At 42.4% G+C, this 12,355-nt stretch overlaps 1 protein-coding gene across 1 annotated transcript in view; it reads right to left on the bottom strand.

The window, feature by feature from the left end:
* Positions 1–582: 582 nt before the first annotated feature.
* Positions 583–12,355, bottom strand: part of SPATS1 (spermatogenesis associated serine rich 1) — a 47,257-nt gene continuing 35,484 nt past the window's right edge. Inside the window, exons 7-10 of the mRNA XM_069489054.1 lie at positions 8,027–8,147; positions 7,372–7,434; positions 856–971; positions 583–611 (exon numbers count right to left, since the gene is read on the bottom strand). Of these exons, the coding sequence (XP_069345155.1) occupies positions 583–611; positions 856–971; positions 7,372–7,434; positions 8,027–8,147 (329 nt within the window). The remainder of the gene's footprint in view (positions 612–855; positions 972–7,371; positions 7,435–8,026; positions 8,148–12,355) is intronic.

The raw sequence follows: 12,355 nt of genomic DNA, 5'->3' as shown, positions 1-12,355 counted from the left end.
AATAAATTCTTGTTGTTTATAAGCCACTCAGTTTATGTATTTTGTCACAACAGCCTGAATAGACTAAGATACTCACAAAATGTCTGCCTTTTACCATGGATTTGAGGGCATCCTTAGAAAACTAAATATAATTGAACCAAACTGAATGTGGGGACTGTATATTAGTGGTATTGCATCAATGTTAATTCCCTGAATTTGATATTTATATTGTGGTTGTTACAGAATGTCCTTGACCTTAGGAGATACATGCTTTGGTATAGAGGGTTACAATGTCTGCCACTCACTCTCAAATAGTTCAGCAAAATAATAATGTAATAATGTGTGAAAGAGAAAACTTGGAAAAATATTAACAATTGTAGAATCTAGGTGAAGGATGTGCAGGTGTTTGTTGTAAGATTTTTGCAAATTTTCTGTAAGTTTGAAGGTTTTCAAAATGTAAAATTCAAAAAAGCAAAGCACAATGCTTTCTCATTAGAGTTGAACATTTGATTTAGATTTAGAATAATCACACTGTCAAATCCCATCAACTGGAAGAGGCTTGCCACAGTGCAGTCAGTGCACGCTTTATGGGCCTGTTTCTGCTCAGGATTGTCTTGGAAAGTCCAAAGCACCTGTGGATAGAGACATGGAGTTAAAGGTTGTGCTCCACGACAAGACTAACTGTTCTTAACCAACACACGAGACTCTCCAATGCACAGCAGTGACATCTGCCCGAGGGACCACCTCGGGGCAGAAGACACATCCACCCCCGGAGAGGCTTTGCCTGCCCTCCTTTCCACCGTAAAGCCTCTCAAAAGCCTGCTCTTCCGTACTCCTCCAGTTTTTATGCTATTCTTTGAAGTTTCTTTAACCCACCAGAAGGGAATAAGCTGTGTGTTAAGGGCACTGCTGGCTGCCAATCGTCAAGCTCCTCAACTTCTCTTATCTCATTCTTCAAACTGGTGGCCTTCTCCTTCACCCAGAAAGGCAAGCTGTAGGAAGAAGACAACAGCCTGAGTTGGAGTCTGATGCAAAATTTACAAACACCATCCGTGGATAAGGCACTACCTGCTCCAAAAGTAAAAAGACCTCCAATTTAGGAGACTGGCTTCAGTCTCCTAATACCATGTTAGTTGCTCACCATTTGCCCCTGCCACAAACCTAGCTCTCTCTCTCTCTTTTTTTTGGGGGGGGGGGTGGAGACTGAGTCTCGCTCTGTTGCCCGGGCTAGAGTGCCGTGGCATCAGCCTAACTCACAACAGCCTCAAACTCCTGGGCTCAAGCAATCCTTCTGCCTCAGCCTCCTGAGTAGCTGGGACTATAGGTGCTCTGGGACTATATGCGCTTGCCAGTACACCTGGCTAATGTTTTGTTTCTATTTTTAGTTGCCCAGCTAAGTTTTTCTTTTCTTTTTTTTTTCCTTTCTTTCTTTCTTTTTTTTTTTTTTTAGTAGAGACAGGGTCTCGCTCTTGCTGAGGCTGGTCTCAAACTCCTGACCTCATGCAATCCTCCAGCCTTGGCCTCCCAGAGTGCTAGGATTACAGGTGTGAGCCACCATGCCCAGCCCCAAATCCAGCTCTCTTTTTGGCCCTTGTCTGCCAGGAGGCTGACCCCTGCAGCTGGCATCACCTTGGCTCTCCATGCTCCTACCTTTGAGCTGGGTGTGGCTAAGGAGGCATCAACAGGAGATCAAAAGGTAGGAAGAGAGAGGGTGGAGTATTTTTTCCTACCTCCTCCCCTCACGCCCTATCTCCCAGGGCACCCCAGTTCTGGCAGTGGCTGCATTTGGCAGTGCCACAACTTCTGGTGGGCAGCCCTTGTTCCAGGGCTGCAGCTTTCACTGCTCCACAAACCATGATCCCTCTCCTTGCTGCTCAGACCTGGGAGCAGCAGAGCTTCCCACTGCCATGAGCCTCTGGGTGCTTTGCCCTCCCACGTGGGTTCCCCCAACTCTGCCCACACACCAGTAAAGAGTCCCTTTCATTAAGCGCTCTGCAGAATCCCAGCTCAGTGCGCTTTCTGTGGTCTGCTGGGGCCTTGGCCAACGCAGACACCCTGGGTCCTCCCAGGTCCACTGAGACGTGAAAGGGCATATGCTGGGCGGCGCTGAGTGTGTTCAAAGAGCTAGTAGGAAGTGTGACTCTGGGATGAGTTGGAGCAGGGAGATGGAGAATATTTTTATCTTTTGGAAACTAGAATTCTTGTACTTTTACAGAGAAATATACCACGATTGCAAAAATGCCCTGATAAAACTGCTGGGGGTAGGGAAGTCCCTGCAAGAAGGAAGAAGAGGGTTACCACATAGGTAGCAGGTGGGAGTCAAGGTTATCATTTAAAGATGATGAAGCAAATACTAGAAGCCCAAGAAAGAAAAGCAGAGCTGAGAGCAATATATATAAATATGTTAGCATAGAGAACCACCAGAGCAAAAACACAAGCATTCCTAAATATCAAAAGGATTTCTTGTAACAACTTTTGTTGAAGCAATCAAAGAAAACAGCGAAAGACTTACAGTAAATACACTATAATACACATAATAAAAGTAACAAAATAATATGATAAAACTGAAATCAATATATCAGTCAAATCAATAAATGCAAATGGCCTTAATCCACCTATCAAAGAAAAATATTTTCAGAAATTGTGTATCTGAAAGATCTAAAAGCAAAGGTGATTCAAAAGAAAAAGACTGGGCAAAAGTATATTAATGAAATGCAAACAAAATAAAGTAAGAATTGGAATCTTAATATCTGGCTAGGTATAATTTAGGACAAAAAATATTAGATGAGAAAAACGAAGATATTTTTATAATGCTAAAAGACAATTAACAATAAGGATAATCAGAAACACACTAATATCTAGACACTTTAACAAAGCAACTCTCAGTCCAAGCTAGGCCAAATAGACAAAAATAACAAAGGAAATACAGAGACTAAATAATGCAGCCCACTGAGCATGATGGTGCACACTTGTAATGCTAACAATTTTGGAAGCTGAGGCGGGAGGCTCATTTGAGGCCAGGAGTTCAAGACCAGCTTAGGCAACATAGTGAGACCTCATCACTAAAAAAAAAAAAAAAAAAAAAAAAAAAAAAAAAAATTGTTTTTAATTATTAAAAATTAGCTGGGCACAGTGGCATATGTCTGTAGTCCCAGCTACTTGGGAGGCTGAGCCAGGAAGGCTGCTTGAGCCCAGGAATTTGAGGCTGTAGTGAGCAATGATGACACCACTGCACTCCAGCCTGGGCTGCAGCGTAAGGCTCTGTCTCAAAAAAGCAAACAAAATATAACCAACAAAGTCAGTCTTCTGGGTATGTACCTAACTTTGCATCTTGACTAAATAGAATACACTTTCTTTTCAAGTACACATGGAAACATCTCATTAACTAAAGACATCTGCTCTACATTGATTGTAAGATGCATCCTCATTCAAAATTGTTAAAATGTGTGCAAATAAATTTTAAGTGTCCTAATATAGATGTATACCATAATTCGGTGGAGGACACATCAATTGGAATGGCCTGCCTTCTGTTCTTTGCTGGCAGACTTATCACCGAGGACCCAGATCAAATATCACCTCCTCTACAACACATTCCCAACCTCCCCACATGTACTTCCTCTATGTGCACATTGTACCATATTCACTTTCAATTGTTTTATGTCGACTCATCTACTGGTCTCTGTCCCCCACTAGATAATGAGCCTTTTTTTTTTTTTTTTTTTTTTGAGACAGAGTCTCGCTCTGTTGCCCAGGCTAGAGTGAGTGCCGTGGCGTCAGCCTAGCTCACAGCAACCTTAAACTCCTGGGCTTAAGCGATCCTACTGCCTCAGCCTCCCAAGTAGCTGGGACTACAGGCATGTGCCACCATGCCCGGCTAATTTTTTCTATATCTATTTTTAGCTGTCCATATAATTTCTTTCTATTTTTAGTAGAAACGGAGTCTCACGCTTGCTCAGGCTGGTCTGGAACTCCTGAGCTGAAACAATCCGCCCGCCTCGGCCTCCCAGAGTGCTAGGATTACAGGTGTGAGCCACTGCGCCCTGCCTGACAATGAGCCTTGAAACGAGAATCATGTCTTACTCATCTTTGTGACCCCTGCCTCCATTACCTCACTACTTTCCCATTTCTCCTGTAGGCCAAGTGCATAAATCGTGTTCTATGGATATCTGTGGAGTTGATTAAATAATTCCTGTAGACATGTTACAAATTATAGGGATCTTCTCAATGAGTGATTTAATCTCATCTCCCTAATTTTTATTCTAATTCTGGCTCTGTCACTAACTACTTAGGGAAGACTTGGATAAGTCATATAAAACATCTGTTTATCAGGTTTTGTCCTTACCTTTTTTTTTTTTTTTTTTTTGAGACAGGATCTCACTCTGTCACCCCAGCTAGAGTATAGTGGCATCATCATCTCACTGCAACCTCCAACTCCTGGGTTCAAGCAATCCTCCTGCCTCAGCCTCCCAAGTATTAATAGCTGGGACTACAGGCCTATACCACCATGCCTGACTGATTTTTCTACTTTTCTTGGAAACTGGGTCTTGCTATGTTGCCCAGGCTGGTCTCGAATTCCTGAACTCAAGCAATCCTCCTACCTCAGCCTCTCAAAGTGCTAAGATTATAGATGTCCTTACCCTAAAGTTGGATTGTTGCATCTGCAAATTTAACATTTTTAAATTTCCAAGCACCATTAGTACAATATATTTTTTTATTTCAGCATATCGGGGGTAAAAATGTTTAGATTACATATATTGCCTTTGCCCTGCCTAAGTCAGAGCTTCAAGTGTGTCCATTCCCCAGAGAGTGCACACTGCACCCATTAGGTGTGAATATACCCATCCCCTCCCCCCTCTCCCCCCACAATTAGTAGAATATTTAAAGACATGAATAAAAATTTAATGAGAGTAATGTAATTGTACAAAACTGATTCATCAAATAACTTGGGAAAGATAAATCTACAATTTTTATTCAAAGGCACAAGGAGTCTTGTTTCCAGCCATAATGAAGTAGCAGGGATCATATTTACTCTCCTGATTTAAACAGCTATAAAACTGGACAAAATGTATGAAGCAGCTCCTTTCAGATATGAGACAACAGATAGCACAGGACTGTGATCCTGGAGAAAAGGAAAACAAAGGAGGAGAGCCCCATGATCACCCAGATTTTGCCTGGAGGCACATTTGAGACCACATAATAGGGATGAGTAATCCGAGCACAGCACAGTGTTCTCTTTGAGTTTGAGGAGCCAAGATAAGTCTTAGAGGGCTAGGAGCTGGAAGACAGAGTTCTTCAGAAGGAACTATTCAAAAAATGAGCTTCAGAGATTTGCATAGCACTCCCTTTGAGTCTTTGCTAAATATTAAGACTTAAATGTGTAGGCTGGAACTCCGCAAGATTGGACAACAGAGTGGCTGGGAAACCATGAACTGAATGGTTCCCAGGACTCACAGAGGTCTAAAAATCATCTGAGTTCCAACCAACTAAAGTGAAGCCTTCTCATTGATCAATCAAGACATAGTAAAGACCCTAAAAAGACCATACCTCACTTAGTAGTGGGGTTAAACTACCCCTAAAGTAAAGGCTACTTTAGACATGCCCTAACAAAGCTTAAAAACAAGGCTCAAAAGGATCAAACCAAATTGCAAGTGACTTAACTGCCTGCTAGAACAAAGCCTGGAACTCTTCAAAAGAATACAACAAAATCTAGACACTCAACAACATAAAATTATAATTTCCAGTATCCAAACAAAAATTATTAGACATGCCAAGAAGCAGGAAAATGTGATCCAGACCAGGAGAAAAATCAGTCAGTGGAAACATCCAGAAATGACAAAGATCATAGAGTTAGCAAACAAAAATGTTAAAATAATTATTAATATTAATATTATAACTATATTCAAGTATTTAAGGAAAACATGAAAATAGCAAGAAAAGAAATAAAAGGTAAAAAAAGAATCAGGGGCGGGTGCAGTGGCTCACACCTGTTATCCTGGCACCCTCAGAGGCCCAGGCAGGAGGATCACTTGAGGTCAGGAGTTCAAGACCTGCCTGAGCAACAGTGAGACCCCATCTCTACCAAATTTAGAAAAAAATTAGCCAGGCATGGTGGCACCCACCTGTGGTCTCAGCTACTCGGGGGACTGAGACAGAAGGATCGCTTGAGCCCAGGAGTTGGAGGTTACAGTGAGCTATGATGACACCACTGCACTCTAGCTCAGGGAACAGAGTGAGACTCTTGTCTCAAAAAAAAAATTCAAATTGAATTTCTAAAGATTAAAAATACAATAGTCACTAGATGGGATTAACAGGAAATTAGACATTGCAGAAGAAAATGGTGAATCTAGGAAACAATAAATGGTAAATCTAGCACCAGACACTGAAACTGGAGCCTTTGTCTCTCCTGCCATGACTAACTGGCTAGTGGACTTTTTCATCAAGGTGACTGTCCCCTAAGGAAAGCACCCAAGTCTCCCAATTCTCTTACTGGCCACAGCACAAAAGGATATGCTGATATATAATGTTTTGTACTTCTTTTAAAAAAATACTTACCTTTTTTTTTAAGGAAAACCAGACTTGTTGGTATTCTATGACTTATACATGAAAAAACATATTTGCATATGAAAGGCAATGTACAAAAACTAAAATAGTTGGGTAGGATGATGGAGTTTAGGCAATTGCTATTATTTTGAATATTCTACAGTAGTGTTTACAAAAAATGTATAGTACAGCTATGAGAAGCCCTAATTGTGTGCCATAAGGTTCCAAGTTTGGAATAAAAGGCTTTTACTCTCACTGAGCTCCAGGGTGGCTCAGACTCTGGGACACTTTCCCACTCTATCCGTACTTATATGAGACTGTTTTGTATTAGAAAGTAAAAGAAAATAAAAATATATCTTTCTAGGTTAGAAACCCACTTAAGGTAAATAAGTAAGGTTCAGAATGGAGCTGAGAAATAGTATGAAATTAGAGGAATGATACCTCCCTCAAATACAGGAGCGCTCTGTTGGCTTTCTCTCTGACTCTTGAAGCTAACCATTCTCCCTGGTTTCAATCACTTAAGTATGTGTCTTTGTTTTCCAACAAACTTATGTTCTGGAAAGCCAGGACCCTGTCTTCTGCTCTGTGTAAACTCTCCTATAGTGCATACCTAGCATAATACGTGGCATCTGGTAGTTCATCATTCACATCGATTGATATGTGACCATCCCAATTGCCGACTCCACAGACACTTGCCTCCAAATACCCACCTTACAAACTGTCCTGCCCTCCTGCAGGGATTCAAAAGGGTCCCATGTGTTGGCTGTCTATGGGCTCCTCCACAGGAGAAAATAATAAATAATTGATATTTCATGAAGATGGGATACTATAAAACAAACTGAGAGAACTCACTTGGGAATTTGTGGAAGAGGCTCAAGTGGAATAAATGTATCGAATTTCTTTTCATAAGGCACTCTGAAAAACAGAAAAGGCAAGAATAAAATTGGTATGGCATCTAGAACAGAGATCAATACATCGTTGTGTTCAATAGAATATCTTATTTTCTTGTTTTAATTTTCAAATATGGGCTTCAAACCCATAAGGACCATAATTTTTATTACTTTTTATCATTTTTAATTAACATCACTATATCCCACATGGTTAATTTTTTTAATCATATTTTAAATGTAATACCCCAACTATTTTTCCTTTAATTTAATGATCCTCCTGTTCTTCTCAAGCACTTTAGTCTAAGCGTAGCTCCAAGTTTAGATCAAGCCATATAGTAGTCACTAACCAACGATCTGATTTGGAATGAAAATTCAAACTTGTGGAAATAGAAATAGGAACAAAATTAACAACCACTCTTTTGCAGTCAAGATTTTGCATATAATTTCAATTATACACATGCATATGTGCATATACTAATTAAAGATGAGCTTTTTAAGAAATTTTCATCCAATCATGTCTTCTTGTGGTCTACTTTTAAAACATAATTTATATGTATAGAAAGAGACATAATTCCTTTAAAGTTAACTAAGTAACTCTAGGACTAACATACACTTACACTGAAAAATTCACTGGTGGGAGGGTGGCTCCTGCTTTGTAGAAGCCTTTACTCTGCTCTGGGTGCACGTATGGATTATCCCCTGGAGTTAACTTTGGGATTCCGTTCCTGGGATCGATATCTGTGGAAATTGTTTGAAACAAAATCATACAGTGGGCAGAAGATGATCCACAGATTTGTTGTATCAACATGACGATGGAAATAAGATATTTCAGTGTTTTATTATGAGTTCCATAGAGATTTCTTAAAGTTCTGTTGTGATTATCTTGCCTTTCGGTGATGAACATAAAAGTATGAGTCTATGTTTGGGACATTTTCCAAAAGGTGTTGTTACGATTACCTTGCCCTGGGAAAGAATTATCAGGTTCAGATGGAGTGTTTTAGTTTAAAATACACAGTAAATCAGAGGTATCTTTGCAACAATCCAAGGATCTTTTCATTCCTGAGCATTAGTGCACTTGAGTCCCTGAGTCCTAGAAAGCTCAAGAAGCAAGCACGCTTGGGGCTCTGCCTCTCTGGCTGGGTCCCAGGAGGAAATCAGCTAATGAGAATACTGTTCCCCCTTCTGCTTCAAGGACTGCGGCTGTGCAGCACGGCAGGTGGCTTCTTGGTGAAATTCCACCGCTGCTAAGCACACTCTGCTTACTCAGCTGAGGCTCTGACACCAAGCTCAGCCCTTCTAAAGCCCTGGGAACAAGCAACTAATCACGGGAGCAGGAGAGGAGTCAGCCTGGTACTGGATGGTTATTTAACCTGCGCACCTGACACCAGATACATCTCCTAAGAGAACAAGCCTGGACTGAGGGCTCAGAAGCAGGGGTACCTGTCTGGAAGCACAGCCTCCTTCTTTGTCATACTCCCAGTGAACAGGTGTCTCTCTTTCTCTCTCTCTCTCTCTCTTTGATATTACTTAACTCAACTGTACCCACAAGATGCAAGCTAAAGGAAAACCTAGAGAAGATTTTTTTTAACAACTGGTAATCAATTTATTAAAACAGTTGACTTAAGCATCTGCAATGGCGACTTCAACCTCAACTCCTGGCTCAATACTGACAGTAGTAATCTGCTTAACAATTTCAGAGGGACTGTGCAAGTCAATGAGTCGCTGGTGGATTCTCATGTGGAAGTGAGAACCTTCTAAGGTTAGAAGGCTGCACCTGCCACCAAGACTTCCCCAAAAAACCTAAGGAAGATTTCTGATAAGCTGTATCCTACCTACCCAAATTCCTCTAGCTAACTGGGAAAAGCCATCTGCACCATGGGTGGGAGTTTTGAGTTAATGGAGTATTTAATTCTTTACCTTTCTCTTTCCAAAGCCCTTTCATCAACTAAGAGTTTGTATTAAACTTTTCATTAACTCTTACATGTACTGAAATAGCATCAACTACACTCACGCATTTGAGTGCCTGCTGGCACGCAGTGCTGAGGATTCAAAGCAGGGACAATTGACTTACCATATCTTTTGAATCCCAAACCAGGGCACTTATAAGTGAGAGTCAGGTGACAGCAAGAGGTGAGAAGAAGGGTTTGGACTTTGGAGTCAGTACACTTGAATTCAAATTCAATTCTGCAATTTCTAGTTCTGTGCCCTTGATGGACTTATTTAACCTCCCTAAGCCTCAGTAACCTCATTTATAAACTCTTTATTTCCAATGGTTACTTTGCAGAGTTACCATGTGTACTAAATGAGATTGGAGGCCAAGGTGGCGGGCTAGACTCAGCCTGCACAACGCGGCTCTCACAGAGAGGACCGAAAATGGTGAAGAGACAGCCAACTCGGATGGATCATGAGAGTGAGAGCACTGGGAATCCGCAGAGAGGAGGCAGGAGTGAAGTAGGAGCTGCTCAGCAAGACCAGTGGTAATTAGCGAAGGTGCCCACACATGGGAAAGGGAAAGAGAAAAAAAAATCCCGGACTCCACGATTCCCCTGAGGATACTGCAAGCGGAGCAGCAGGAGGGCCTTCCACTGCAGCAGGCCTGGGGCTGAGACAGAGATGTGACTGCAGGCCGTGTAGCTGCTGCAGCCCCAGAGAGAAGGGGAGGCTGGCTTGCAGGGCCTGGGGGCTGTGGCTGGTACCGTTGTAACATCCCAACCCCAGAACCTACTTTTGCCCAGAGGGCAGATCTGTGACTGCATCCTCCCTCTTGCCCCTGCCAGGCGGGGAGGGAGAGGAAATCCCAGTGCTCACGAGCGCCCCATGGGCAGGTGGTGTGTACTGCTGCCACTGCCACTGCCCCCAGGGGTGGGCAGAGCTGGAGACCAAGGGCCTGGCACCTCCTGCTGTGGCCTGGGTGATCCTGCTCAACTGCACTTCCTGCGGGACTGGGCAAAGCTCGCACCCATAGTCCTCCGTGCTCACTGCCCACTGCCAGAACAGCTGGACCAAGGCTTCCTCTGCCACTGCCTGAAAGGCCCCAAGCAGGATGAAAGCCAGCACAGCCATGGCCTTTGGGTCTGGGCAGTCTACACACCACGGACCACACCATCCTGCATAGGCATCACCTGAGCACCCCACCTACCCCCACCCATGCACCATGAGTGACCCCTGGACCTGCTCCTTCCCAAGGAGGTGCCCTGTCCCTCTTTGTCCAGGGTCCACATCACCCCCTATAGTGAGCTATGAGCCACTCCACCCCATTCCCCATAGGTCTGTGGGCTGCTACTCCCTGAGCACCTGCTATGCCCTGCATAGCACCCTATGAAGACCTCATCCAGCCCATGGCACCTCAGCTGTCCAGGCCTTACACATGCATGCCATGACCAGTGAACCTCCTCCATCCCACATGCCCTGTCCTGCCAGCCAGTTCCACCTCATATGCACACCTGGCACCAAGAGCCAGGCTTGCCACAGCGGCCAGGTGACAACCACAGAGGAGACCCAGCAGTGCATCAGCATTAAAGGCTCACAGTGTAGCCACCCCTCTCCTGCCTGGTCAAGCTTCCAGAGTAGGACCCAAGCATGCCACACAGGGACCCATCCCTATCTTCACCTAGCAACAGAGGTCTCAGCAGAGAACAGATGTACCATATCTGCTATCTGTTTTGAGCTGAGAGAAGTGGCTCCAGATGAGAAGGCACCAGCATAAAAACTCTAGCAACATGAAAAACAGGCTGTCTCTACACCCCCAAAGGATCACAATAGCTCTCCAATAATGAACTCCAACCAAAAGGAAACTGTTGAAATGACAGATATGGAATTCAGATTATGGATGGCAAGTAAGATAAATGGAATTAAGGAGATGGTAGAAAACCATCTCAAAGAAACAAACAAACAAACAAAAAACTCAGGACATGAATGAAAAATTCACTAAAGAGATAGCTAACTTAGAAAAGAGATAAAGAAATGAAAGAGTCATTTAGGGAATTCCAGAATACATCAGAAAGCTTTGACAACAGACTAGACCAAGCAGAATTTCAGAGCTTGAAGACAAGGGTTTTGAACTATCCTAGTCAGTAAATAATACAGAAAAAAAAGGACAAAGTAGAATGAATAATCACTGAGAAAAATATGGGATTATGCATAGCAAACTGATACAAGAATTAAAGGTATCCCTGAGGGAGAAGAAGAAAAAGCAATAAGCATGGAAAATCTATTTGAGAGAATAACAGAGGGAAATTTCCCTGATATCGCTAGAGGTTTAGATATTGAGATACAAGATCATCATCGAACACCTGGAAGATTCATAGCAAATAGGACATCACCAAGACATATAATCATCAACCTGACCAAAGTCAAAGTGAAAGAGAAAATCCTAAAAGCTGCAAGATGAAAGCAACAAGTTACTTACAAAGAAAAACCCATCAGACTAATAGCAGTCCTCTCAGCAGAGACCTTTCAAGCCAGATGGGATTGGGGTCCTGTTTTTAGTCTCCTTGAATAGAATTCTTGCCAGCCAAGAATTTTGTATCTTGAAAAGCTAAATTTCACAAATCAAGGCAAAATAAAGTCTTTCCCAGATTAGCAAACACTAAGGGAATTTGTCACCACTAGACCTTCCCTACAGGAAATGCTTTAAAGTGCTCTATACATGGAAAAGAACATTCAGTACCCACCAATATGAAAGCATCCAAAAATTAAACCTCACAGCCCTTATAAGGCAATAAAACAATGGAGAAAACAAAGTAACTAGGTACCATTCAATATAATGAACAGAACAATATCTCACATATCAATACTAATATTGAACATAAACAGTCTTAATGCTCCTTTAAAAAGATAGACTGGCTGAATGGATGAAAAAACACACCCTAAGTATCTGCTGTCTCCAAGAAATGCATCTAACTTGCAAGGATACTCATAGAGTCAAGGTAAAGGGATGGAAAAAC

The sequence above is a fragment of the Eulemur rufifrons genome, chromosome 15 (assembly GCF_041146395.1).
Source record: "Eulemur rufifrons isolate Redbay chromosome 15, OSU_ERuf_1, whole genome shotgun sequence".
In the NCBI taxonomy this organism is placed as follows: domain Eukaryota; kingdom Metazoa; phylum Chordata; class Mammalia; order Primates; family Lemuridae; genus Eulemur; species Eulemur rufifrons.
The sequence above is the reverse complement of the archived record's forward strand: the minus strand, read 5'-3'. Positions and strand labels throughout refer to the sequence as shown.